General features: G+C 31.6%; 3 protein-coding genes across 3 annotated transcripts; 1 reads left to right on the top strand and 2 right to left on the bottom strand.

Moving 5' to 3' along the window:
- Nucleotides 1-351: 351 nt before the first annotated feature.
- LOC123208284 (omega-hydroxypalmitate O-feruloyl transferase) lies at nucleotides 352-4322 on the bottom strand. The gene is made up of 2 exons (XM_044625667.1): nucleotides 3779-4322; nucleotides 352-1356 (listed from the first exon to the last, which is right to left on the bottom strand). Exons 1-2 carry the CDS (start codon nucleotides 4247-4249, stop codon nucleotides 457-459), a joined length of 1371 nt encoding a protein of 456 aa, XP_044481602.1. The 5' UTR covers nucleotides 4250-4322; the 3' UTR covers nucleotides 352-456.
- A 9290-nt stretch (nucleotides 4323-13612) lies between these two features.
- LOC123208283 (INO80 complex subunit D-like) lies at nucleotides 13613-18787 on the bottom strand. Its single transcript, XM_044625666.1, has 3 exons — nucleotides 18255-18787; nucleotides 14589-15060; nucleotides 13613-13839 (listed from the first exon to the last, which is right to left on the bottom strand). Exons 1-2 carry the CDS (start codon nucleotides 18737-18739, stop codon nucleotides 14796-14798), a joined length of 750 nt encoding a protein of 249 aa, XP_044481601.1. The 5' UTR covers nucleotides 18740-18787; the 3' UTR covers nucleotides 13613-13839; nucleotides 14589-14795.
- Nucleotides 18788-20035: 1248 nt separating this feature from the next.
- Nucleotides 20036-24042, top strand: LOC123208282 (phosphoglycolate phosphatase 1A, chloroplastic-like). The gene is made up of 11 exons (XM_044625665.1): nucleotides 20036-20388; nucleotides 21593-21660; nucleotides 21815-21907; nucleotides 21997-22068; nucleotides 22157-22228; nucleotides 22472-22531; nucleotides 22741-22793; nucleotides 23139-23236; nucleotides 23412-23511; nucleotides 23587-23690; nucleotides 23782-24042. The coding sequence occupies exons 1-11, from the start codon at nucleotides 20100-20102 to the stop codon at nucleotides 23886-23888; spliced, it is 1116 nt and encodes a 371-aa protein (XP_044481600.1). The 5' UTR covers nucleotides 20036-20099; the 3' UTR covers nucleotides 23889-24042.
- Nucleotides 24043-25987: the final 1945 nt, after the last annotated feature.

Below are 25987 nucleotides of genomic sequence, written 5' to 3'. Positions count from 1 at the left end.
TAATTGAATAAGTTTAAATGAAAAATAAAACAATGTCTAATAACATAATTACACATAATTTATATACTTAATTTGCTATTTAAACTGGATATATATAATATTGTTCAAAAATAAAACTCTCGTCAATGATTATGATATTGTTGAATCAGTAAAACATGTTTTAATAAATTAATTAAGGTGTTTGTAAACAATATTACTTTGTGTATTAATAAAATGGATACTCAATTTAATTGGGTAATTAATAAATATAAAAAAGCCATACATTAATGTATAATTTTAAAGCTAACTTCACCTATAAGCACATGATTTGTATAGCCAGCCAAATCTTGTTTCAGCTTAACATATAATTAATTATGTATGCAATAATCAAAGTATGTACCATTTATGTATTTATAAACATAACATTATTCAAAAGAGATACAATTAAGCAACTTAATTATTAATTGGAAGTCCCCTTCAAGCCGAGATCAACTCCTGGAAGAGGTTTTGAAACTTGTCCATCTCCTTTTTAGGCAGAGAAACCAAAACGTTGATTCCATTTTCATCATCTTCAATGTCAGGAAACAGCAAGATTATGTCCTTTCTGTGATACACCACAGGGCAACTATACCTTGGTCTTCCCCATGGATACTCCACCTTTGAAAACCCTAATTTCCACCAAGATGACACCAAGAACTCCCCTTGAGGAAACCCTTTGTATAACTCTCCCCAATCTATCGACGACCTCGCATACTCATCCGTCATTCGCTTCGCTCCTTGCGAAACCATCTCCACCAGCTTTGAAAACGGCTCCAATTTTAGTTCCTCACACTTAGCAGTTGTGTAAGCGCTCAACACTGCGTTCCCTGTGTAACATGCTGGCAACGGCGGGACTAATTTGGGTCGTATGTCAACGGCGTAAAGCATTCTAGATTCCCTTTCTGAGTTAAAACTTTCACCAAATGATAATGCCTTGCACCTCCATATATGAGCAGAAACAACATTGAATCCAGTGATATGTTTGTAATTTTGAGTGTTACAAGTTTCTTTTGCCCTAGCCTTGAGGGCAGAAATGTTGGCAGCAGTGAGCTTGAAAATTTTGAAGTCTAGGTCTTCAGGGCTGGCATCAAACATTGCAACATTGGACTCTTGCCCTAGAGGGAACTTGAGTTCAACCATCTCAGGGTGATCACAGGTGACACGTGGTGGAGATCGAGCAGCGAGAAGTTGCCGATCATTGCATGGAATCACAGCCAAGGGTTTATCAGCAGCTAGGGCAGCAAGATTTTGCAGGAAAATTTTGAAGCTTAAACCATCAAAAGTTGCATGGTTGGTTGATATGCCCATTGCAAACCCACCACACTTGAATGATGTTAACTGTGAAGGAGAAACAGTTGTTGATCAATAAAATTTTTTAAATATTAATAGAAAATAACAAAGAGAAAGTAATTACCCAAATAAAAAAAGAGAAAGTATAACTTTCTTTCTTAAAAATTACAAGATTGAAAAACAAATACTTATAATAATAATTTATTATATAAAATGGCTCTTCATGTTAAGATGATTTTAGAAACTCGATTATGTACATATATGTATCCAATTTTAAATATCTAATTAAGTATCCAGATGATATGTTATCATATTATTGAATTACTTTATTCTTTACTCAAGAAAACAATCACATAATGATTCATTATCTAAATACTTAATTAAATATTTAAAACCGGTATACATAATTTTATTAAAACATAATTTTATCATTTCTTATTTAAAGAAATTGATTAAACTTTCTATTCTATTAATATAAAAAAGAATGCATACATTAAAACAATTTTTTTGCCATATAAATATGTATGATGTGAGTGTTTTTTTTTTCTAGACTAAGTTGATTTTCCTATGATTTTGTATACCCTAAGGATGTGTTTGGTTTAGGTATGAAATATTACTTTGAAGATAGATTATCTAGAAGATTATTAGATATAAATTATTACTATATTTGATAAAATTTAATAAAAATTAGTAGATATAAATAATTATTGTATTTGATTAGAGGTAATAAAACAATACTAAGATATTATTTTACTAAATATTTTTAGTATAATTATTCTAAAATATTTTTTATATTATCTATTATATTAATTGAAAATAAAAATTTTTTAGTCCTAAAAAAATTAGCAAGTAAATATAAAATTATAATAAAATTAAGATTATTATAGTAATATTTTAATTATAAAGTTTATAATAAAATTATTTTTTATATTATATGTCATATCATCATTAGTAATAAAAGATTGTCAGAATATTTTGTTACTGACAAACCAAACAAGATAATACTAATAATAAAAGATAAATTATCAAATTAATTTTTGATTACTTCCAACTAAAAGGCCCCTAAAAGAGATAGATAACAATTATGTGACCAAGAATAAACGAAGACAAAGAATCCACATGACTTGGCTCTTTCAAATCAGTTGAATGATAGAAATTGATCAAGCAGAAAAAGCAATTACTTTTTGTTGATCTAGAAATTCGGTGGCGACAATTTTTGTCATAAATGTCATCTTAGAAAGGGGGCATTTGACATTAATTGAGATGAACCACCAACCATACAGCAAAAGAGATTATTTCATTTCATTATCTATTGCCATTTATAACTATCAATTTAATGTGAACACATGATTTAATGTTTCCTATTTTAGTTCTATAATAAATATGATAGTAAAAAATAATAATAAAATTACAAGTACAAAACAATTTATTAATTTGTTTATATAAGAAGGTGTGACACAATGTTTACATGATTGTTTATTATTATTTTTTTATACTTTAAAATCATTCTATCACTTATTATTATATCAATTGGTATAGATAAATTAATAAAAAATAATTATACATTCAATATTACTCATAAATTAATTCATACTATGGTATTAACAAAATAATAAAATTATACATATATATTTTTGATACATAATTTGTGTATATAAATGATATATCATCATATAATTAAATGATTTTAAATTAAAGATAAAATAATATCAAATCGTATGATAACATGTCATCTGTGTACTTAAATTATGTACCCAAAATGTGTATACCTAGCATTGCTATTGAAAAAATAATATCATTTAGAGTAAAACATTGCGTCATAACAATAAATGCTAAATTGTTTACAAATAGTGATGTATTATTATATGATTGAGTGTTGTCTATCTCTAATTCAAATTCATCTATTTATATAATAATTCATCTTTGTTATTATAGAAATCAATATTCATTGTTAGTGCATATAGTTTTATTATATCGTCGATAGCTTGGACACAACTAAGTGAAACTAATAGGCTAAAAAATCATTTTAAACACATGAAAATAACATAATTTTTTGTATTTAAAAAAAAAGAAAAGAAAAATCTATCATGAAATGATTCTATTTTTATAATTAATTTGATTATAACATTTTTTAATCAATATTATTATCAGGAACTCATAATATCACATAAAACATGTATATTTATAAACTAACTTAAGAATAATAAAACTTGATCATTCTAAGTTTCTAGTATTGTAACATTAACATATTGTTCTAATAAAAGAATATTAGCATGCATTATATATCAATAAAACTATATGTATATATTTTTAATATATAATTTAGATATACAGTTGATGTGTCATCATATGATTAAATGATTTTAAATTAAAAATAAAATAATATTTAATCATATAATAACACATCACTTGTATGCCTAAATTATATATCAAAAGTATGTACACAAATTTTTTTCTTTATAATACTTACTTGAAAAATGCAAAGAGGTTGATCATCATCTTTCCCCAACAACTCATTCACAATTTGGCTTCCATAAATGAGCTTTTTAAAAGCAGGATTGGGGTAAACCAAGTCTCCAATTTCATCCAAAGAGTGCTCGCTAGAAGCCACCACAAAAACAGCTCCATCTCCATTGCAGTCAATCTCCAATCTTCCTGTTTTAGGGTTTGCCTTCAATCTTCCTGCCAAGAAATCATACGGCACCAGGACTTTTGCAAGAGTGCTTCTGAGCTTCTCAGCCACAAGATGAGGGGGAAAATCTTTGCGGGGTGGAAAGAAATGGAGAGTCTCAACATTGAAATTTAGAACTTGGTCAATGTTTGACAAGAAAATGGATTTCCTTGGAGTTTCTTGGGAGGGAAAAACAAGACCAGTGTCAAGGATTGAGACTTTGAGATCTTGGAGAAGATATGGAGGTTCTTGTTGGTAAAGGGCACCCATAATTTTTGGTTGAGAGATCTAAATGATAAGGCTTAATAATATATAAATAGATCTATGGCTTTATATCTTGGACTTGAAGGGCTTGCATGTATATTTATTTTTATGTACGTTGGAGGCAAATGATAAGACCAACGCTTACCTATAAAAGCATGTAATTTAATAGCATTTGTAAGTCTGTGTGGGTTGTATTGTATACTTTTGTATGTTGTTCTTAAAATGCCACGACGAATATCACTAGTTATAAATGGCTAAACGACTATTTCCCACCCAATACTTTTGTATGTTGTTCTTAAAATGCCACGACGAATATCACTAGTTATAAATGGCTAAATGACTATTTCCCACCCAATACTTTTGTATGTTGTTCTTAAAATGCCACGACGAATATCACTAGTTATAAATGGCTAAACGACTATTTCCCACCTAATACTTTTATATGTTGTTCTTAAAATGCCACGACGAATATCACTAGTTATAAATGGCTAAATGACTATTTCCCACCCAATGTATGATGAAATGATATGTCTATCATTTAAGTTTGAAAAGGTTAATTTTTCATTCGTGTTAAATTTGTTAACTAATTCTTATAAATTTTTTATAAAATTATTGAAAATAAAAAAAAAATACTTCAAACTAAAAAACACTTTTTGACTAAAATTTTACTAAGTAATTTATTTATCCAAATTTAAAATTTTCATTTAAAATATTAAAAAAATTTACTAGTACAAATATAGGTTGAAATGTCTATGGTATGAAATCACATATTTAAAGGTAAACTTTTTTTTTTTTTAATTTTTAGGAGTGTTAATGAAAATTTTAAGAGGTTTTTTTGAAATTTGAAAAAAGTTTGAAGGTGTTTTTGAAATTTTTAATATTTTAATATATGTCTAAATAGTTAGAAAAATCATTATACTCCCAAAAAAACATATTTGAATATCATATTACAAACTATTGAGATTATAGTGATGTAATTTTAAGCTTAAAAGATAAAAATTTATTATTTCATCAAATGTTGGGTTAGAAATAGTGATTGGAACATCATGAAGAAATAATAACGATAATATCCCTAAGGTTTAATAAATGACAAAAAAAAATTTCCTAAGATTTTTGAAATCATAAAAATTTTCTTACTACTGAATTTTAGGATATAAAATAAACAATATAAAGGTAATTAAGTAAATATTCATCTACTTATATTCTACCCTTTCACTAATAGTAGAGATTACTATTTAAATACCTAAGGGAAGTTTTGGTGATTTAACGGAACCTCAAGGGGTCTCAATGTCCTTAACCCCATAGATAGATAATAGTAAACAATGATAAATAAGTAATATTATGTACACTTATAATAAGTATCAATCTGGATACTAATAACGATATATCATTATTTAATCGAATGATTTTGAATAAATGATAAAATAAATCGAATCACATAGTGATACATTATTATTGATATTTATATTTATATTTATTATAAATACACATAACATTACTCATAGTAAATTTGCAATATTAACATCAATAAAACTATGTGTACTTATTTTTGGTACACAATTCATGTACACAGATGAGGTGTTATCATGTGATTAAATATTTTTTTATCATATGATGATACATGTTTTAAAATCACTTAATTATATGATAATACATCACTGTGTACATGAATTGTATACAAAAAATAAGTACGCATAACATTACTCTATTAACATTATACATAAATATTAAGACCTATAGTTTGATATGTTCCATATATTATTATAAAAAAATAACTCAATAGTCTTGTCATTAAATCTCATACATTATAATTATTGTTTTAGTGACACTATCAATCAAATCAGCTATTATCAATAGCAAAGAAAAAGGTAATCATAGGTCATGTGAGTCCTTTGATTTTAAAAGTGATCATGGGTCAGCTAACCCTTTTAAATTTTAAAATATTTTACCATAATATATATTAAATATAAAAAATCCAAAAAAATATAATAAATCTCTTAATATAATGATATCATTACGTTTTATTAACCTTTTATATTTTATTTTTTATTCAAAAGTTATCCTTGTAAGTTATATTTTTTATTTTGTCTTTGGTTACGATTTCAACTTTATTTACTCTATTATAAGTACAATGATCTATAACAAAAGAGATCTACCAAAATTAGATTCGAAATTTCTAATCCACATATGTTGTTACTTAAATTTTCGGTGATTAATGGTTATATCAAAGTGGTACAAATTGATGAAACTTAACAACATCCAAGAGCCAATTATCAAAAAAAAAAAAAATTGTCATTAATTGCTCAAAATTATTTATTATTGGCTTTTAAGTAATTAAATAATGTATGTTAAGTATTATTATAATTGTTAGGCTCTCTCCATTAATGAATTTACAGCTTGATTAATGAATTAATAACCCACCAAGGACGATGATGAGCTTCAACAGGCTGTGCCTACATTAATGGTCTTGGATCAATGTCAAGGATGGTCCTTGGCATTAACTTCAACTTTAGCTAAAAAATTGTGTGTGTGTATATTGTCTTGTTATAGACTCGTAGAGAGAATAGCCCTCATATTCAACCAATTAGCTATAGTCTTAGCTCTTCTTCATCGTTCATTATAAAAAACAACTTCTAACCCTTTTTTGACACTCCCTTTAATAAATCGTAATTAAAGAAATATACATTTAAGTATATAATTATATAATTAAATAATTTTAAATTAAAAATAATATAATATTTAATTATATGATGATACATATACATATAGATTCATTTATATATTTAAAATAGATATACATAATATTATTTTTCATGAACTATCTCTCTTTTGAAAAGTCTTCAAAACCATTATCAATATTTTGTTTTATCATAGTCTTATTATCTCTTCCTAGTCATAAATCATAAAGAACAACTCCTACCATCCCTTGCAGCCCCATTTATGGAACATTTTGAACATTTCTCTTCTAAAAAGTCTTCTCTTCTAAAAAGTCTTAAAAGCATCATCAATATATTAGAAAGAAGCACACTTGAGACCTCAACTATCACACCTTACATGAATACTAAAGAAAACCCCTCAATCTTATATCTATATATGATCTTGTTATAACACTACGAAATAAATGATAACATGTTAGAAAGCAAAACCCCTAGCTATATTGTCTCAATTATCACACCCAACGCGAATACCTTGTAAAACCCTTCAATCTCTTTTACTCTCCGAATATGTTTTTGGTATGATACTATGAAATAAGAGACAACAATTTAAATAAATTTATATAAACATTTTTTATTAAATAATTATTTTATATATTACATAGACTTATTAGGTAAACCATAAAATTGTCCTATAATCAAACATACGATAATATATAATTTGGGTATTCATTTTAATACTACAAAGTAGGTTTATATATATATATATATATTTGATTGAGTTGTCATCTAGGCCATCATTCATTAAAGCGAATTTATTATATTCCGTGGTATACTTTTCAAAGATAATAAATGTATGAAAGGAAGTAGCTTTTGGGTCTTCATGTCATGTGCAAAAATCGATACTCTCCTTAGTCTCCAAGTTCATGCACTCAAACTTAAGCATAATGACACAAGTTTAATTAAATTTGTACTCATGAAAAAAAAAATTCTTTGGAAAAGGGGTTGTTAATTCTTAAGCATGTTTGTTTCCCTTCAAATTCAACAACAAAAAATAATAATAATAATAATAATAATAAATTTGGAAAGATTTGATCCTAATTTTGTAACTTAAAATACTATATTACATTTATATACTTAAAACTAGATATATATAGTTTCATTAGTGAAAAAAATAAAATTTTCGAAGTTTTTTATATAAAACACAATATAATATAGTACACCAATCCAACCGACTAGACACACATATGCCCAAGAGTGAGGTGGACAAAGCCAATTCCAAGAGTTTCAATTGAAAACAAGTTTTTGTATTCAAAATAAGAGTGAATCTGATCCAAATTGATTAGACTCAAACAAGTCAATCCCATGTTAGATTTCTAATTTGGTTTAAGATCAACTCGTTTGTCCATTATTCTTCACTCCGAATATCTTGTTTATCCCAATTACAACCCTTCAATTATAATGTTCACCGATTCAAACGAGTTTAAAGTCAAATTAGCTATTATAAATTTGATCTAAACTTAAGTTAACCCAAACTCAGATCAAATTTACCCTTAATTCAAGATTCAACAATCAAATTATGAGGTTACCAAAACTATCCTTACATATGTGAAACATTACCGTCACCCTAGTAGGTTTTTTTTTCCCTTTCTTCCATGATGCTAACAAAAATTAAAAGGGAGCCACATAAAGTCCACACACTCTAGTAGGTTTGCTTCCCTTTGTTCCATGATGCTAACAAAACTTAGAGGGAGCCACATAAAGTCCACAGCCGACCATGATTTTAAGAGGTAGGTGGGTCAGTAGTAAAGTTATGTTGACAAGCATAACTAGATTATTTTTATAGACCATGTGAAGTGAAGCATGTGAAACTTCAACACCATGTTAATTATGAGATAAGATCAATTTTATGTAACTTTCCATAACTAATTTTGCGGTAGGCTTTATTCTTTTGATATAGAATATAGAAAGTGAAAGCATTATAACTTGTTAAAATGGGTTTGGTAGATAGATGTTATTTCAATTGATTTAAATTTGTTTCGACACAAAGCGACAAGAAACTTATGGCTGAGTAAGCCGAAGGTAGACACGTCAATTGGGCCGGGTCGAATGGAGGCCCGGCCCGAAGCACGAAGAAAAGCCCGGGCACGATAAAGCCCGGCCCGTACTGTAGCGTGCCGGGCCGGGCCCATGGGCTTATCGGGCCGGGCCTTAATATTAAACCCATGGGCTGGCCCGGCCCGGCCCGGCACTGTTCACATATATATATAATTTTTTTTAATTTTTTCTTCTGCCTGGTGGCAGAAGCTGCTTCTGCCTGGTGGCAGAAGGTAATTCTGCCTGGTGGCAGAAGCTGCTTCTGCCAAATGGCAGAAGCTAATTCTGCCTGGCAGAAGCAAGCTTCTCCCAGGCAGAAGCCCAGGCAGAACGCTTCTGCCTGGCAGAACCGCTTCTGCCTTGGCAGAAGCCGTTGGCTAGCTTCTGCCTTGTGGCAGAAGCCGTTGGCTAGCTTCTGCCACAAGGCAGAGGCAGAAGCCGTTGGCAACGGCTACTGGCGCCAGTAGCCGTTGCCAAACTTTGTTTTAATTTTTTTTTAATTAATTGATTTTTTCCTATAAAAACCTATTCAATTTTTCATTTTCATTTTCAATTACAATTACAAATTTCTCAAACTCTCAATCTCTCAAACTCCCAATCTCTCAAACTCTCAATCTCAACTATTTATTATATTTTTAATTTCATTTTATTTTAATTTTATCATTACAAAATATTACAAATGGATCCAATGTCAAATGAATTCAATCCATTTGAATATTATCATGCTGGCGTTGATGATATTATTGATGATGCACAAGGTGGGATAGGTAGAGCACCAACAGGTGAAAGTGGTACGGGTACAGGTTCGCATTGTTCGACAGAGAGAAAAAGAAAACAAACGTCAATGGTATGGGAACACTTTGATAGAATAGAGGAAACAATAGAGGGGAAATTAATTCGTCGAGCAGTATGCAAACATTGCGGTTCTTGTTTAACATGTGCAAGTACAAGTGGGACGGGACATCTTCGCCGACATGTTACTGATTACTGTAAAAAAATTCCACATGAACTTAGAGGACAAAAACAAATTGCATTCACCAGATCGCGATCTGTTGGTCCAGGTGCCACTTCAGCAGGAGGTCCGAGCGGTTCTGGACATATGGGAGAAATGTCAACTTTTACGTACGATCAAATGAAGGTTCGAGATTACATGGCCAGGTATGTCGTTGCTTCTGATCAACCTTTTAGTTATGCAGAAGATGAAATTTTAGAATGGATGATGCAAAATAGTATTCAACCAGCATTTAGAAGAATTCCTAGGTCAACTCTTAGGTCAGATATATTGAGAAATTATGAACTAATGAAAATAAAAATTATTGGAGAATTAAGTAATTTTAATGGTGTTATTTCAATAACTTCTGATTTATGGACTGCTACAAATCAACGTATAGGGTATCTTTGTGCAACTGCTCATTATATTAATTCTGATTGGCAATTATGCAAAAAAGTTATTGCATTTAGAAATTTAGAATATCCACATAATGGTCTTGCAATTTATCGTTCATTAGCAAATATTTTTGATGAATATAAAATTAATAATTCTATTTTTTCAATTACTTTAGATAATGCTAAAAATAATAATAAAGTTATTGAATATATGCATAATCATTTATCTCCTCCATTTAATGGAAAATTATTTCATGTTAGGTGTGCATGTCATATTATTAATTTAATCGCTCAAGATGGCTTGAGTTTGGCAAAAAAACATTTAGAAGTAATTAGACATGCCATTGCATATATTTCATCATCCCCATCACGGGTACAAGCATATCATCAATTATGTAAATCAATGGGGTTAAGAAGGAAAAAATTAAAAATAGATATTAGCACTAGGTGGAATTCAACATATCTCATGTTGAAAGCATGCGAAGGGTATGAAGTTCCTATAACACGATACTTCAATACCCAACCAATGGATTCGCAAGATCCTATTTTTTTGACAGATCAAGATTGGGAAATAGCTATGGCTTTAATGAACTTGTTAGAGCCATTGAAAACAGCCACAGCTCATTGCTCAGGTGTGTATTATCCGACAACTTGTTCTATAATATATAATATGGTAGAAATAAGTGATATATTTAAAGAACATAGGTATCGTCACTCTCATAATGCTTTTCAAAATATATGTATGCAAATGGAACAAAAATTTAAAAAATATTGGAGTGAAATTCCTTTACTTTATTCTGCAGCTACTATTTTAGATCCTAGGGCAAAAACTAATGGATTACAAAATTTATTTGATGTTATTAATGAAAATTTGTCAATTAATAGCAATGTAAATTCTGTTGAATATGTTCAAGAATTTTTATTTGATATGTATAGTATTTATGAACAAAAATATGAAAAAACTGGACAAAGTTCTGCACCAGAGGTAAGCTCTGGTAGTTCAGGTAAAAAAAAGTCACGCATATGGTCTTTATTGCGCAAAGGTAAACAAACTGTTAGTCAAAGTACAAATTATAGTCAATTTTACAATTATATAAATATTGACCATTATCCTGAAATTATTCAAAGATATAATGCTGAAAAACTAGATGTTTTGGCATGGTGGAAAGACAAGGCAGAAACCTTTCCTGTGCTTGCAGCCATGGCTCGAGATCTACTAACACCTCCGGTGTCAACTGTAGCATCGGAATCCGCTTTTAGTGCAGGGGGATGTGTGCTGGATGATAGACGATCCAATTTACATCCAAATATGGTCGAAGCGATAATGTGCATGAAAGATTGGATCAAAGCTGATTTTAAATTACAGAATCGTGTGACAGAAGATGTCTTTGAAGAATTCAAAGATTTGGATGTAGAAGATGAATAGATAAATATTATATAGTAGATAAATTTTATTTATGTTTTGTAATTTATACAATATGTAAATTAATTTATTTGTATTTTATTAACAATTTATAATATTTTTTATCATGTAACCACGGTATTCCTCCGCCATAAGTGAGGGATTATAAATAAAATATTCGGGGTACTGTCCTCGATTTTAATAATTGAAAAATAATTTGTGTTTAAAAATTTTAATTAAAACTTTTTTTAAAAATATTTAATAAGGCCCGGCCCGGCCCGTTTACTGAGGCCCGGCCCGGCCCATTTACTGAGGCCCGGCCCGGCCCGTTTACTAAGGCCCGACCCGGCCCGTTTAAAGCCCGTTAGTATATGGGCCGGGCTTTGGGCCTTTATATTTCAAAGGGCCGGCCCGGCCCGAAGGCCCATTACTGTTTGGGCCTCGGGCCCGGCCCGGCCCATTAGCCCAACGGGCCTTGCTGAAGTCGGCCCGGCCCGGCCCGGCACGGCCCATTGACGTCTCTAGCCGAAGGTGAAGCCTGTGCCAAGGCAGAGAACTCATTGGCACTCTAATAGGCTGCTAAGCATCTCTGAGTACATGCTCTAGAATGAACCGACGAATCTGAGAGATGAAAAAAATGAAAAATGACCTGTATGTATCCGAGGTAAGGGTTCTCATTAACAAAAATGGATGACAAATTGACAAATAGACTACTTAAAAGGTTGAACATCTCAGTTTCATCAAAGTTCAATGGAAAATAGTCATTACAACCAACCATAATTGCAAGAAGTTTCATGGCCAGAAGCTGAAACTGATGCATGTGAATCTTTATGCTTAAAAATAAAGCCCAACTACAATTTCGGCTTTAATTTCACTATTTTCTTACCATCAACAAGCCAACACCCATGTTCATGTGTCTACTTTGAAAAATACCTTTTCAGTATCAAAAAAATAGGAAGCCACAATCTGTCTACAGGTTGAAATTAAATAAAAAGAAAAAACCTATCTCCCAAAACTAGGTTACCTATTCTCGGACACTTCAAACAAAAAGGTCTTTTAAATACCAAATGCAACTAAATAACTATTTCCAGGAAGTACTCACAAATTTGTCATCATTTCATAAATACAAGTTCACATGAAAGCTTGGGTAAATATTACCCAGGATGGATAGGGTCGGATTTGAATCAAACTAAACTTAAACAAAAGTCAACACAAACTTGATTTGAATCAAAAAAGTACAACTTACACTCACTTGAGCTAGCGATGAAATCACCAAAAGAACTATCAAAAGACATTGAAAAAGAAATAGAATTGTTGAAGATATAAAAGAAAAACAAGAATTACGTAACAAAAGCCAAAGAAGTCCAACTCTAACTCAATCTTACTTGAGCTAGCAATGGGATCACTAGAGAAACTATCAGAAAAGAAGAATCACTAAAGATATTAAAAAAGAAAAGAAAAATCATTGGAGAAAATAAAAAGACATTAAAAATGAAAAATCTACCAACAACTCGCTAGATTCGAACAAGCCCGACTTGAACTCAAGCTACAATTATCCCAATTCAAGTTCAACTCATTCAAACCGAGACCAAACCAACTTGGCTAAGATCCAACCCGAGATATGGACCTTTCTATTATGTCCAACAATTAACAAAAACTATGATCTAATGATCCAGATGAAGAATAACATTATCCCCAGTATCAAAACATAAACCTCATAAATCCTTTTTCCCAACTTAATAAAACTAGTGCCGAACATGTGCCAATCACTCACAATGATCAACAATGTTTACTAAAATGTCAAAAGAAAAATTAGTAAATGAAACATCATAGAACAAGATTAAAATTTCCCTTTCACAGATATGTCATTCATATGTATATGAAAACAGCTAGTTGAAATATCAAGTCAATATTTGTAATTTTTTACCAGCCAATTCTCTCATGCTTCCAAGCTGAGTTCTGAACACAATGTTCTTCATTTACATCACCTATTATTCCCCCCGGAATTGATAATATCACGTGTCCATGAAGAATCTATTATACACAAGGAGAATAACCTGAAATGGAACAAGATAAGTTACTTGACAGAATTATCGACTAATGGACACTTGATTGCACAAGTAGCATTCCCGAAAGTTAAATATGTTCATGGTGGCAGTGTTCTGAAAAACTCTTATGAAAATGAAATATGCAAACCAGCACATGAAGTCACTGATGCGATTTTCAATCTGATGGAAACAGATTCCTTGACAGAATTCTTGACAAACAGAAGCAATTGACTGTGCAAGCACATGCACAAGCCAGTGTCCGGAAAGCTAAATGTGTCACTATAAAAGATTTCAAAGTTACGCAAGGATGTGTTTGGCCATTTTTGTCACAAATTCATGGTGGTGATTTTCTGAAAACCTCTATGATAATAATGACTGATGCAACAGGCACATGCTGGTTCCTGATGCCATTTTCAGATATAGATAGACCAACAAGTAGAAATCCCAGCTAGACGGCAAACCAAACTGATGTTTAGAATAATCGATCTTATATGATAGAGGTAGATCCCTACGTTATGTCTGCATGATTCCAAACTCATGAACAGGTTCCTACTCTGTTCCCAATCTTATATAAATAGTATTTATACAATACAAAAAAGCACAAACAGACAATCTAACCAAGGATCGACAAATGAAGCTAATCTACATAAACAGAAAACTATAGATTTGTCATATGTGTCTGCCTAGGATATAAAGGATTTATTACATATTCAGAACATATAAAGCAACTAAATTCATAGAGTAATCAGGAGATATACCTTCAGCATGCACAGAGATTTGACTTGCAAGCCAAAAATCCAATGTCACACCCAGATGGTCCAGCTTCATTCAAATATTACTTGACCCCAGATTTGAAATCTTTCAGCTTTACTAATGTGTTAAACACTATCTATACAGATCACATGTTGCTAAACATCTTAAGCAGCTCAATCTGCAGAAAGATCAAGCCTTAACCAACTAAAGTTTTAACTAGTTATTTCTTCCTTAACCTCAACTTTGGCCAGAGAAGCCTTCTGTGCAGCTCTTCTTTTAGCTTGAATCTGGTGCACGTATTCTGTAACTACAACATGTAATTTTGGAGCAACCTTGTTTGGTGAAGTGACATTCAGACCTGCCTTTTTAAGAGCTCGCGCAACATGCTTTTCAGCCTTCTGAAAATGATTGGAGCACAGAGAAGGAACAGTGGATCGCAGTATTGGCTTTCCACACAATATGGGTCCAGTATGTGCACTGCATATAAACTATCATAATTAGGAAATAAATTATGCATAGGAAAAGATATCACTGACTTTGTTCTCTCTTCTACAAACAAGAAGAAGCAATAATGGACATGAAAGCAAATGCAGATTTTGCACTTGTCTCATATGACTGCAGAAAATAAATGAACTTATTAAGCTAATTTTGAATCAAAGACTCAGAATTTTAACTGCAGCTTCTTAATTTCTTTCAAGTAGCATATGCAATCACTATTATATGATTTAGCACGATCAGCAATACTAATCACATCAGAACTGGGTCAATCAGAACCCGTGTCATAAATTAAGAGCAGAAGGCAAGAAGATTGCATCAGTTCCAGTCTAGTCCTTTGACTCCCCATTGTAATACCCTAAATTGCAAAATCACATATGATATGGCTTTGTGGAAAGACTGAGAGCTAATTGTTCGGATGGCTTGATGATATCCTCAGCCTTTGAGCTTAAAGCCTATGATAGGAACTAGAGTGCACAAGAAGGGCAAGGCTAGTTGCTTAGTGTTGTGTGGTGAGGTGAAACGATCAAAGGAAAAGAGGGACAAGTGGACAACAATGGGAAAAGCAAAGAAATGGGGCACAAAACAGTAAAAAATAAAAAAAGGAGTATAAAAAAAAAAAAGGAGGATGATGAACAGCTAATTTGTAGTGAATATTCAGTGAAAGGCTTCTGCCTAAAAGGAGGCTTCTAACACGTTGAATTGCTAGAGATCCAAAATTTCCATTTTTGTTCTGCTTTCACATTTTCTAGCCATAGCAATGAGGGTAAATGTGTGTAATCCTACTATGTTGATAAACAAGATAAGAATTATTGCATATCATATTGCTCTTTTGTTGGATTGTTTGTTGTATTGGTTGAATTTGGCAGATACTGACAAGGCGAAATCAGTGCAGTTGTGATGGGGTAGATCAATCTCATGAAGCAGGAGAAAGGGAAGTGGTTGTGGTTTCAGTGACTAACTGAACTAGAAGCTTAAACAAGGAGAGAGAACGGAATTTGTCTCCATTGTGAATGCAAACCAGAACCAACTTATGATTGAAATTTCAAATTGTTGGCAGTTCTACTGGTGGATATAAACACCATCTGGTTAAAATGGAAGATTCCAGCAGAAAAACATCAGATTCCGACTGTGAAGGAACAATTTCTAACAAAGACCAAGTTGGTTAGGTTGAGACAATATATTTCACCAAAAATTCAGCTGATTCCAACAAAGCCCAGCCACTTAAATTTGTTTGTTCATCAACTGTCATGTTTTTCAGATAAAAGAGACTAAGACGGATAAATTGGAGACGGGAAAAAGAAGAAGAGGACATAAGTTAGACTGACCCAACCCGACCCACTTCACTTATTAAATCCCCAATCCAACCCATACCATTTCACTCACTCAAGCAAAATTTAATACAGCCCTTCCAAATTTAATCCATCCAACCCAAGTCCATCTCAATTAAACCCAATCACACCCTCGTTAAATCAAACTAGCCCATTCAAAAATAATTCAAGCCCAAGACCCAACCCTAAACTCCAATTGACCTATACTTTGAACCTCAGCCCAAGTACACTCATTCAACCCAGCTTACTTAAATAACCCAACCTACAAGACCAACCAAACTACCCCATAACCACTCCAATTCTCACAACGCCGACCAGAGCTCCATTCAATTTAACTAATTTATGTTCCAATCCAAATACAACTTACCCACTAGGCCCAACCATTTACCATTCCAACCTAAATACATACCATCCAAGCCTAAACACTTTTTATTCAATCAAACCCAAATAGCTTCACCCAAACCAAAACATTATTCACCCTGATCCTAATATCAAAATAACCCAAATCCATATCACCTCAACCCAAACATATTACACACCCAGCCAAATATATTACACACATTTCCCAATTTTAAACCCGCCCACTTCCTTCCCAGCTTTCACATTTTCTGGTTGTAGCACTGTGGGTAAATGTGTGTAATCCTGCTAGGTTGCTAAATAAGATCATAATTATTTCATATCAGATTGCTCTTTGTTGGATAGTTTGTTGTGTTTGGTTGAATTATGCAGGTATCTAAAGCTTGATGATAAATTAAATACATTTACCAATCACAATAAATTTATAATTGCAATTCTTAAATGTGTATAATCCTGCTAAGTTAATAAATTATTGCACTCGTCTCATCCTCAAATACCAATCACAATTATAAATTTATTTTTCCCTAGATGAATGTGAGTTTCAATTATTCAATTAACACATATTCCAAAAGACAATTAATCCCAAGCTTCGATAAATAGTATCAAACTTCAAAAGGCACTTCAAAATTCAACCTCAATTATTTTCAAATTTGTAATCAACATTCCTTGGCATCCCAAAGCTCATAAAACTCCTTAAGACCAAACCCAACTAAACTTCCATCAAATTTAGTATGTTGCAAAAATTGGGTCAAATTTTACGAGTTTGTATGAATTTGTAATTCATTGTTAACGAATTAATCCCCAACCTTAATACACAATATCAAATTCCAAAGCCAACCATAAATTCACCTCAAAGTCAATTTCTTTCAATTTCATCTTAAACCTTCCTCAATACCATAGAGCTCAAAAATGGAAAAAATCCCTAAATTCTTACTACCTAAATCTCACAAAATTAACCAACTTCAATACCTTTGTTTCATTTATCCCATCAACGAATTAAAGACAATTAAAACTCCACCCTATATTTAATATTTTTACAATCCCATCACAAAAAACTCCTTAAAAATCTTTAAACCCATTAAAAAAAAAAATCTCCCTAATCATACCTCTACACACCTATAAATTCATCAAAATCCATATTTGCTTTTCATTTATTCAATCAATCACCCAAACCCAGTTGCATTTTTTTATTTTTTTACACATTCAACACAAACGCTCAACACCTTAAAACACATCAAAAATCTCCCTAAAATCACCCCACCTGAACTTCTCAAATATCAAACTCTATAATTAGGAAAACCCCATGAATTTATGTTCCATTCATTCAACCAAAAAAACTTCGAAATCGTGATCAACCACGAACAGCAAGCTATAGCACAAATTAATCAAACAAACTAATTACGTAACAGTATCACTAACAGACATTACAAAACAAAATCAATAACAAAACTCTTTTGAAAATGTTGAAAATAAAAATGATAATAGTACCTTTTAACAACATAAGAACAGGCCTTATAAAGCTTCTGCTTTGAATCCGACAAAATATGCTGATGGCAAAACCTCGTCAACGCCATCGGCTTCGATTTACACCCCGCCACGCCACACTTCTTCATCATCACACCATCGTCCTCTCCGGTTCCCTCCCTCCGGTTTGTATCATTACCTTCTCCTTTACTCTTACCATTACTACAATTATTATTACTATTATTCTCTTTATGACTCCTGTCATCGCCTCTGTACGGGCTCTTCCCGTATATCCAGTAATACTCCTTGTGCTTCGCCCGCAGTTCCTCCATCAACGCCCAGTAGTGCGACTTGTAGAGCTTCGAGAGGCGCTTGATGCGCTGTGAGCGTCGCTTCAGGACCTCATAACGAGACAGGAATTCCGCGGAGGAGAGCGCCAATTTTTCGTTGGTCGACCCGGCGGAGATGCGCTCCGTCGGAGGCGGGGACGGTAACGAAGGTTCAGCCATGACTGAGTCAGAAAACTACCGAGTTAACGAATCGGTGAGTGGAAATTTTTGGCTTTGGGTTTTAAAGAAACTAAAAGGTCGGCGAAGGAATTATTTTTTCAACTAGTACCTATATTTTGATTTAATTACTACGTGTAACAAAAGTATCTAAGGTCTTTCGTTATAGTACCTTTTCATTGGATTTTTTTTTTTAATGGATTCTTTGGGGGAAAATACTTCGATAAAATTATATGTATATATTTTAAATATATCAATATTAATATATAAATAAAATGTTATCACGTAATTTTATAATTTTAAATTAAATATAAAATAATACTCAATCATATAATAATATATCATTTGTATATTTATTTTATGTAGTTCAAAAAACTTATAAAAATAAAACCATTTGTAGCTATTTTTGAATACTCGATTAGTTATTCAAATAATTTAAAGTTATATAATCGAATAATTTTGAATTATTGGTTAAAGAAGAATTTAAATTGAATCAAATTTAAACAATGATCAATTAAAAGTATTCAAAATTATTCACTAAATTAATCGAACCAATTTTTGAACAAAAATAGGTTATTTGAAAAAGTTGATCAAATAACAGTTCAAGAATATAGAATAACCGATTTATTTTATTCGATTATTGGTCTATTTATTTTTTATTTTAAAAAAAAATTAATAAAGTAGTAAACATATTTTGAAAATAATAATAATAAAATTGGATGACCTTTATAAATTCAATTTAAAATCAGTTAACTAAAAATTCAGTTTGATTATTTAATATTTTTAGGTTAATTTAAAATCAATTAATTTTTAAATTATCTCAGTTTTGATTTCAATTTATGATTTTTTTCAAATAAAAAATTTGATTCAAATCAAAAAATTATCAAATTAATTCTATTAATCAGTTTTAAATACTCTAAAAATCAATTTAAGTTTAATCAGAATTTGAAATATTTAATTTGGATTCGAGTTTATAAATAGTAATGACAAAGAAATACACAATAATATTGAAAAAATGAAAGAAATGTCAAAGATACGAATCATTGATAAAAATTGAACTAAAATATTTTAGTTTCGATTCGAGTTTAATTCACATGAGTTAAATATAAATTCGAAATTCGAATATGAAGTGATTCTCTAATCCACTAAGGTTAGCACCTCTAATTATCGATAATAATAATTAATAATAATAAAAGAAATTACACATTGGTTGACAAAACTTGAAGCGTCACCACTTAAACCGCCACGTCAGCTTACCCTCCAAATCATAACGACTTCAAAGGCTACCACCCGAAAAAACAAAACTAAAAAAATAAAAAAATAAAAAAGTTAGCCCAAAACAGAACGGCTAAAACGTCGAGAAATGCTAAGCAAATCAGTGGCATCTGCAGTTTCTACAACTCTCTTGGGCCACCCCGGAAGAGCCGCCTACCTTGGTCTGAAAAGGGTTTCGTTTGCTTGTTCAAATGATTTAGTTTTTACATGGAAAAATAGCTTTTTTAATAATAGTAATCAAAAGTTCAGCTTGAAGTCTAGAAAGAGTTCGAGGATGGAGAGCAATTTGGTGACAAAAGTTTCAGCTTCGGCTCAACCTTTAAAGAACGCTGATGAACTCATGGACTCTGTTGAGACTTTTATTTTTGACTGTGATGGTGAGATATTGTTGCTTTTTTGATCAAATTTATGTAAAAATGAAGTGGGTTGATTACTTTTTAAGTGATTTTTTGAATTACTACTCTGATTTTAAGTGTAGCCGATTTATTTTTAAATGAAATAGTGAGAGTTCATTGTTTATCTGATAATATTCAAGTGTATTTTGATGTATCTGCATGTAGATGATGTGGGGTTTTCATTTTTAAGGTGGTGAAGTTTTTTTTTTTTTTTGTGTGCGTGTATGTAACTAGCAGATTAAAGCTTACTTTGTGTGATTTATGCGGTTTTGTGTCTGTATTTTGAGGTACTATTTTGTTGTATAAGTTGACTGTATTGTTACTTTTGTCTTTGGGTGAAATGGGTAAACTAAAACTTCATTGTTTATCTAATAATGTTCAAGTGAAAAGCTTGAGTTATCTGCTTTTAGGTGATGTGGGGTTTATAGTTTTAAGGTTGTTAGAAGATTAAAGTTTGCTTTTTGGCTATTTGTGATTTCTGGTACAGTGAATTTGTGTATTTTTTTGGGTTTCTATGTTGATATTAAGTACTATTATCTGTGATTGCAAATGGTGTGAGTTTGTTGCTTATCTAGTAGTATTCTAGTGAATTTGTCTATATATTTTTGTTCAAATGATTTGGGGTTATTAGTTTTGAGATAGACAAGGGATTTCTTGTGTAATTAGGTGGTTAGTTTACAATTTGATTGTGTATCGTTTATGCCAATCAATATTTACTGTAATGGAGTTCTGAGTGTTCCTGCTACAATGTTTTGTGTGTGTTTTCCGAGTCACTATGATATGCGTTGGTAGTTATTATTAGTTGATTTTTGTTCAAATATTTTAGAGTATTGTGACTGAGCTATCGATTGTTAGCTCAATTTTTTTCATCAAACAGTGGCATGTCTGTATTTTGTATCCACATTTTCATCTATCTGTTCTGTCATTCTTAATAGATTTGTGAAACTGTCTTGGTATATGTTTGTGAGTTTTGTTTTGTTGAATGGTTATATCATTTCTAATTTGTGAAAATTGGTGAAGTCTGTAGTTTATCAGTCAAAGGAAATCTCTTTTAGATATGTTGAGAACCAATTTGTGGCTGTTTTATTTAATTATCTGTTTGCTTTGGAGAGGACTGATTGTGGTTGAGTTCAGGCCTAAGGTTTTGATAAGGTTTCTTGCCTTTCCATTTATGAATAATTTGCAGGAGTAATCTGGAAAGGTGATAAATTAATAGATGGAGTCCCAGAAACCCTTGATATGCTCCGGGCCAAGGTTTGTATGTTTCTCTTGTAACAGATACCATGATTGTTTGTTGAAATTATTTCAACTCTAGCAGAATGTGTCAAATACTCAAACAATTTAAATGTCTTGAAAGAAAATGAAGTATTTGAGGCTGTCACTAATGTTGATCTCTCGTTTTCTTCAGGGCAAGAGATTAGTTTTCATTACCAACAACTCAACAAAGTCTAGGAAACAGTATGGTAAAAAATTTGAGACACTTGGTCTGAGTGTTAGCGAGGTTAGTTGATGACTCATTTGTCTCAATGTTTTTTTCTAAAGGTTTGTCTACCACAAATTAATCTTCTTAACTCAAATGAATTGTTTTAGGAGGAAATATTTGCATCATCTTTCGCAGCTGCTGCTTACTTGAAGTCAATTGATTTCCCAAAAGATAAAAAGGTAGTCAGTACTGCAGATTTCAGTCTCTTATTCTATCTTTAACTGGTATTTCATTAATGCCGATGGACTGATAGCTGCTATGATTTAGGTATATGTGATTGGAGAGGATGGCATCTTGAAGGAGCTTGAGCTAGCAGGATATCAATATCTTGGTGGACCTGTATGTACATGTTCCACTTATCATAAGATTCAAAGTTTCAACTAATATTTTAATAAGATAGTGTCCCGTGTTTGGCTGTTGTAAAATTAGTCTCACAGACAACTAACTATGCCCACAACTCTGAACCACAGCTCTAACTGCTTTCCTCCAATGGTTTATCTGTTCCTTTCAAATGTTTAAAGTGAAAACTTAGATTCGAATCGTCACAGGAGTGCTGTCATTTATGCTGTATTTGTCTTACAGGAGGATGGTGCCAAAAAAATTGAGTTAAAGCCTGGTTTCCTTTTGGAGCATGATAAAGATGTAAAGTTCTTTTCTGTCTTTTTTCTTGTTGCTTCATTTCTGGTTTCAATTCTTGTTATTGTTTTTTCAGATGAAATACAGGAAAGAATAAGGCTTCCTGTAAATGCCTTATGACTCTATTTGGTTTGCAATTTAGTATGCAATGATGAGCAGCTATATCTTTCTTCCAGAGTTTGGTCATGATTAAGAAGTTTTCATTTGCTGATTAGGTAGGAGCCGTGGTGGTTGGATTTGACCGTTATTTCAACTACTACAAGATTCAGTAAGTTCCCCAGTTTCTTACGCAGATAAGTATTCATTGGAGAAATTTATTTCCTAATGAAGCATAATCTTACACGGCTATTTCAAATTTGTAAAAGAGGTCCCTGTCAAATCTCATTGCAAAGCTGGGCAACTTGAAACATTCATATAAAGGGTTTGAATAATTACTGAGATGTGATATTGACTGAAATCAACTAATTCTGTTTTGAAATCGTAAAACTGATACACTATTGTAGTCTGTGATACAGATAATATACAAGTATGGAGTGCAAATTTTTGGTTTGCAGGCACAAGTTTTTCTTTATGCATAAAATGTTTTTATCTTTCATGATTTTTGTGGTTAAAGGTACGGAACACTCTGTGTGCGTGAAAATCCGGGCTGTCTATTCATTGCTACAAATCGTGATGCTGTGACTCATCTCACAGATGCTCAGGAATGGGCAGGTTCTTAGTTCTCCTGCTTTTGTTGCATTTTACTTTAATACCTTCATTTTCCGCTGATATGAAGATTGTTAAATTAATTTTTTTATAAGATTGTTAAATTATTTTTTTTATACAAGTTAAAAAATAACTCTACATTCTATTTAAAAGGAAATCAGCATGTTTACTTCATTTGTAGGTGGTGGGTCTATGGTCGGCGCCATTGCTGGTTCTTGTCAACGTGAGCCACTCGTCGTTGGAAAGCCCTCAACCTTTATGATGGACTACTTGGCAAATAAGTATGTTTGTGTTCACATAAACTGTCTACTGAGTATTACTTCGCATTCTTGTCTCATGAATTTTTTCAACGGCAGATTTGGCATTTCCAAGTCACAAATATGCATGGTTGGGGACAGATTGGATACAGATATTCTGTTCGGACAGAATGGTGGCTGCAAAACCCTTCTTGTTCTCTCCGGTAACACACACCTCTCTACCCCAATCCTCTTCTATTTTCATACAGACTCCTGGTATCTGATCTGAACCAAGAGTTTTCTTCTCTTCAACAGGTGTGACCTCATTGTCAATGCTTCAAAGCCCCAGCAACTCGATACAGCCGGATTTCTACACCAACAAGATTTCGGATTTTCTTTCTCTCAAAGCTGCAGCAGTATGATCATGAATGTACTCAACGGGCAACTTTGTTTTAGTCATTTTCTCATCGTGTAACTCATCATTCATAAATTTAGATATGCAGTTGATAGTCTGCATAATCAATCACAAATCAATTCATTTTCTGTGAAGAAATGTATTAGTACTTGTTAACCTTTCTTCTGTGATCTTCTTTTTTCAATCTAAGTTAAGGTCCAATGGTAGTATTTAAGTTCCAATTAGAGGTGGATATGAATTGAACGAAGTCCGAGTGCCCCTTATTTTGAGTTTGTTCGCTTCGAATAAAAAATAATTAAGTTCGAGTTTATTAAGTCAAAATTAAGAGTGGTTTGAGTTTCGTTTGAATTTATTGTTCAAATTAGTCATTCAAATCTGTGGTTTGGTTCAATTCAAATTTATAGTTTGAATCAATTGTTAAAATTTATGACTTGGGTTTGTCCTTTTTTAACAAACAATGATGTTTTGCCCAAATAATTAGCAAAATCACTTATTAAAGCTATGAATTCGAATTGAATAGAGTTACAAATCTGATTCATCAATTCGAGCTATGAATTAAGCTGTGAATTTGAAGTTCAAGCTATGAATTCAAATTGAACAAAGCTGAACACTTCTTAGTTTGAGTTTGGCACGATTTGAAAAACAAACTGAATCTTCCGACTCAAATTCAAATTAAACAAATTTGAATTGAATTGAACCAATTTTAAATAATGATGTAGTTACATATTCCAAAGATATGGCTAGAGTTGCTCTGGATCGTGTCCAAACAAGATATAGTTGGCTTATTCAAATATTTAAATTCGAACATATGGATTGAATCTAGCCCTAACCAAAAATAAGTTAGACAACGATGTTGTCATATATTGAACAATAAAAATTAGGTCAAAAAACTTATTCCCACCCAAAGTTTAGTCCATTTCTAAAGTCACACTTGTGAGATTTCGAAAATTCAAATACTCATCCGTCATTTAATTTTAATTAAAATTTTCAGTTATATGAAAAGTAAAACCACTATTTTAATAGTAACATTAAAAAATACATAATTTTATTTCATTTTTTCCTCATATTTTAAAAACTGATAACTTCCCTCCTACCTAAATTTTTCTAGTTTTGAAAAATAATTTTTTCCTCTTAAGGTTTTTTTCTTACATTTTTTAGCCAGTTTCTCCTTTCTAGCCGCCTTTTCTACCGACGATCTTCTTCCCAATGACCTCTTTGTGCGCCTTCCCTCCCAACAATAAATAGTCTAGTGAAATCGTCCAAATTTCATTCATTGAACTTGATTCCCAAACGCATCTCATTCATCGAACTTGATCTTCCATTCCTCCTTTTAGTTGACAACAACGAAGAGCCAACGAGAAAACAACCACAATGCTAGCCTACCTTCATAAAGCGCCAACAAACAATTTTTCTTCTTCGTTTTTTACAAATGATTTGTCCGATTGACTTTTCGTTTTTGACAGATGTAGGGCCAAGAGAGAGATCACTAGGAGGGAGAGAGATTGGGCATGGGCAATTGGTCAAAGACAGAGAAGGTGGCCGAAAAATGGGATAAAGAAAAGCAAACCCTAATAGAAGGAAAATGCAACTTTTAAAACTTCTTAGAAAAATGTGAAGTTATTAATTTTAAAAATCTTGAGAGAAAAATAAGATATAATTATATTTATTTTAAAATTATTATTAAAATGACGATTTTATTTTTATATATAACTAAAAATTTTAATAAAAATTGAATAATAAATAAGTATTTAAATTTTTTTAAATACTATAAATATAAATTTAAAAATAGACTAAACGTTTAATGGGAATAAGTCTTTTGGCCTAACAATTAACCAAATGCCATTACCATGGCTCACCATTAACTATTACTATAGGGTGGATGTAAACCGAACTAAGCCTAAACACCCTTTAGCTCGAGTTCAATTCGAATTCGTCTAATCAATATTAAGGATAATTTGAGTTTGGTTAAAATGAAAATGGTTCAATTCTAATTCGATTCGAGTTTAACTCGAATTTATGGGTCAAATTCACAGTTCGGATATGTGACACATATTTGTGGTTTATTGACAAAACAATGTCGTTTAACAATTATTTAACATAATTCAA

The sequence above is a fragment of the Mangifera indica genome, chromosome 2 (genome assembly GCF_011075055.1).
Source record: "Mangifera indica cultivar Alphonso chromosome 2, CATAS_Mindica_2.1, whole genome shotgun sequence".
NCBI classification, from domain to species: Eukaryota; Viridiplantae; Streptophyta; class Magnoliopsida; order Sapindales; family Anacardiaceae; genus Mangifera; species Mangifera indica.
This window is presented reverse-complemented; position numbering and strand designations above follow the sequence as displayed.

Coding starts and splice junctions, on each gene's coding strand:
- LOC123208284 (XM_044625667.1), bottom strand. CDS start 4,249: ATGGGTGCCCTTTACCAACAAGAACCTCCATATCTTCTCCAAGATCTC. Junction 1,357..3,778: donor AACCTCTTTGCATTTTTCAA/GTAAGTATTATA, acceptor TCTCCTTCACAG/TTAACATCATTCAAGTGTGG.
- LOC123208283 (XM_044625666.1), bottom strand. CDS start 18,739: ATGGCTGAACCTTCGTTACCGTCCCCGCCTCCGACGGAGCGCATCTCC. Junction 15,061..18,254: donor TGTTCTTATGTTGTTAAAAG/GTACTATTATCA, acceptor GTTTATATGCAG/TGCACATACTGGACCCATAT.
- LOC123208282 (XM_044625665.1), top strand. CDS start 20,100: ATGCTAAGCAAATCAGTGGCATCTGCAGTTTCTACAACTCTCTTGGGC. Junction 22,229..22,471: donor ATCAATATCTTGGTGGACCT/GTATGTACATGT, acceptor TTTGTCTTACAG/GAGGATGGTGCCAAAAAAAT. Junction 22,532..22,740: donor TTTTGGAGCATGATAAAGAT/GTAAAGTTCTTT, acceptor TTTGCTGATTAG/GTAGGAGCCGTGGTGGTTGG.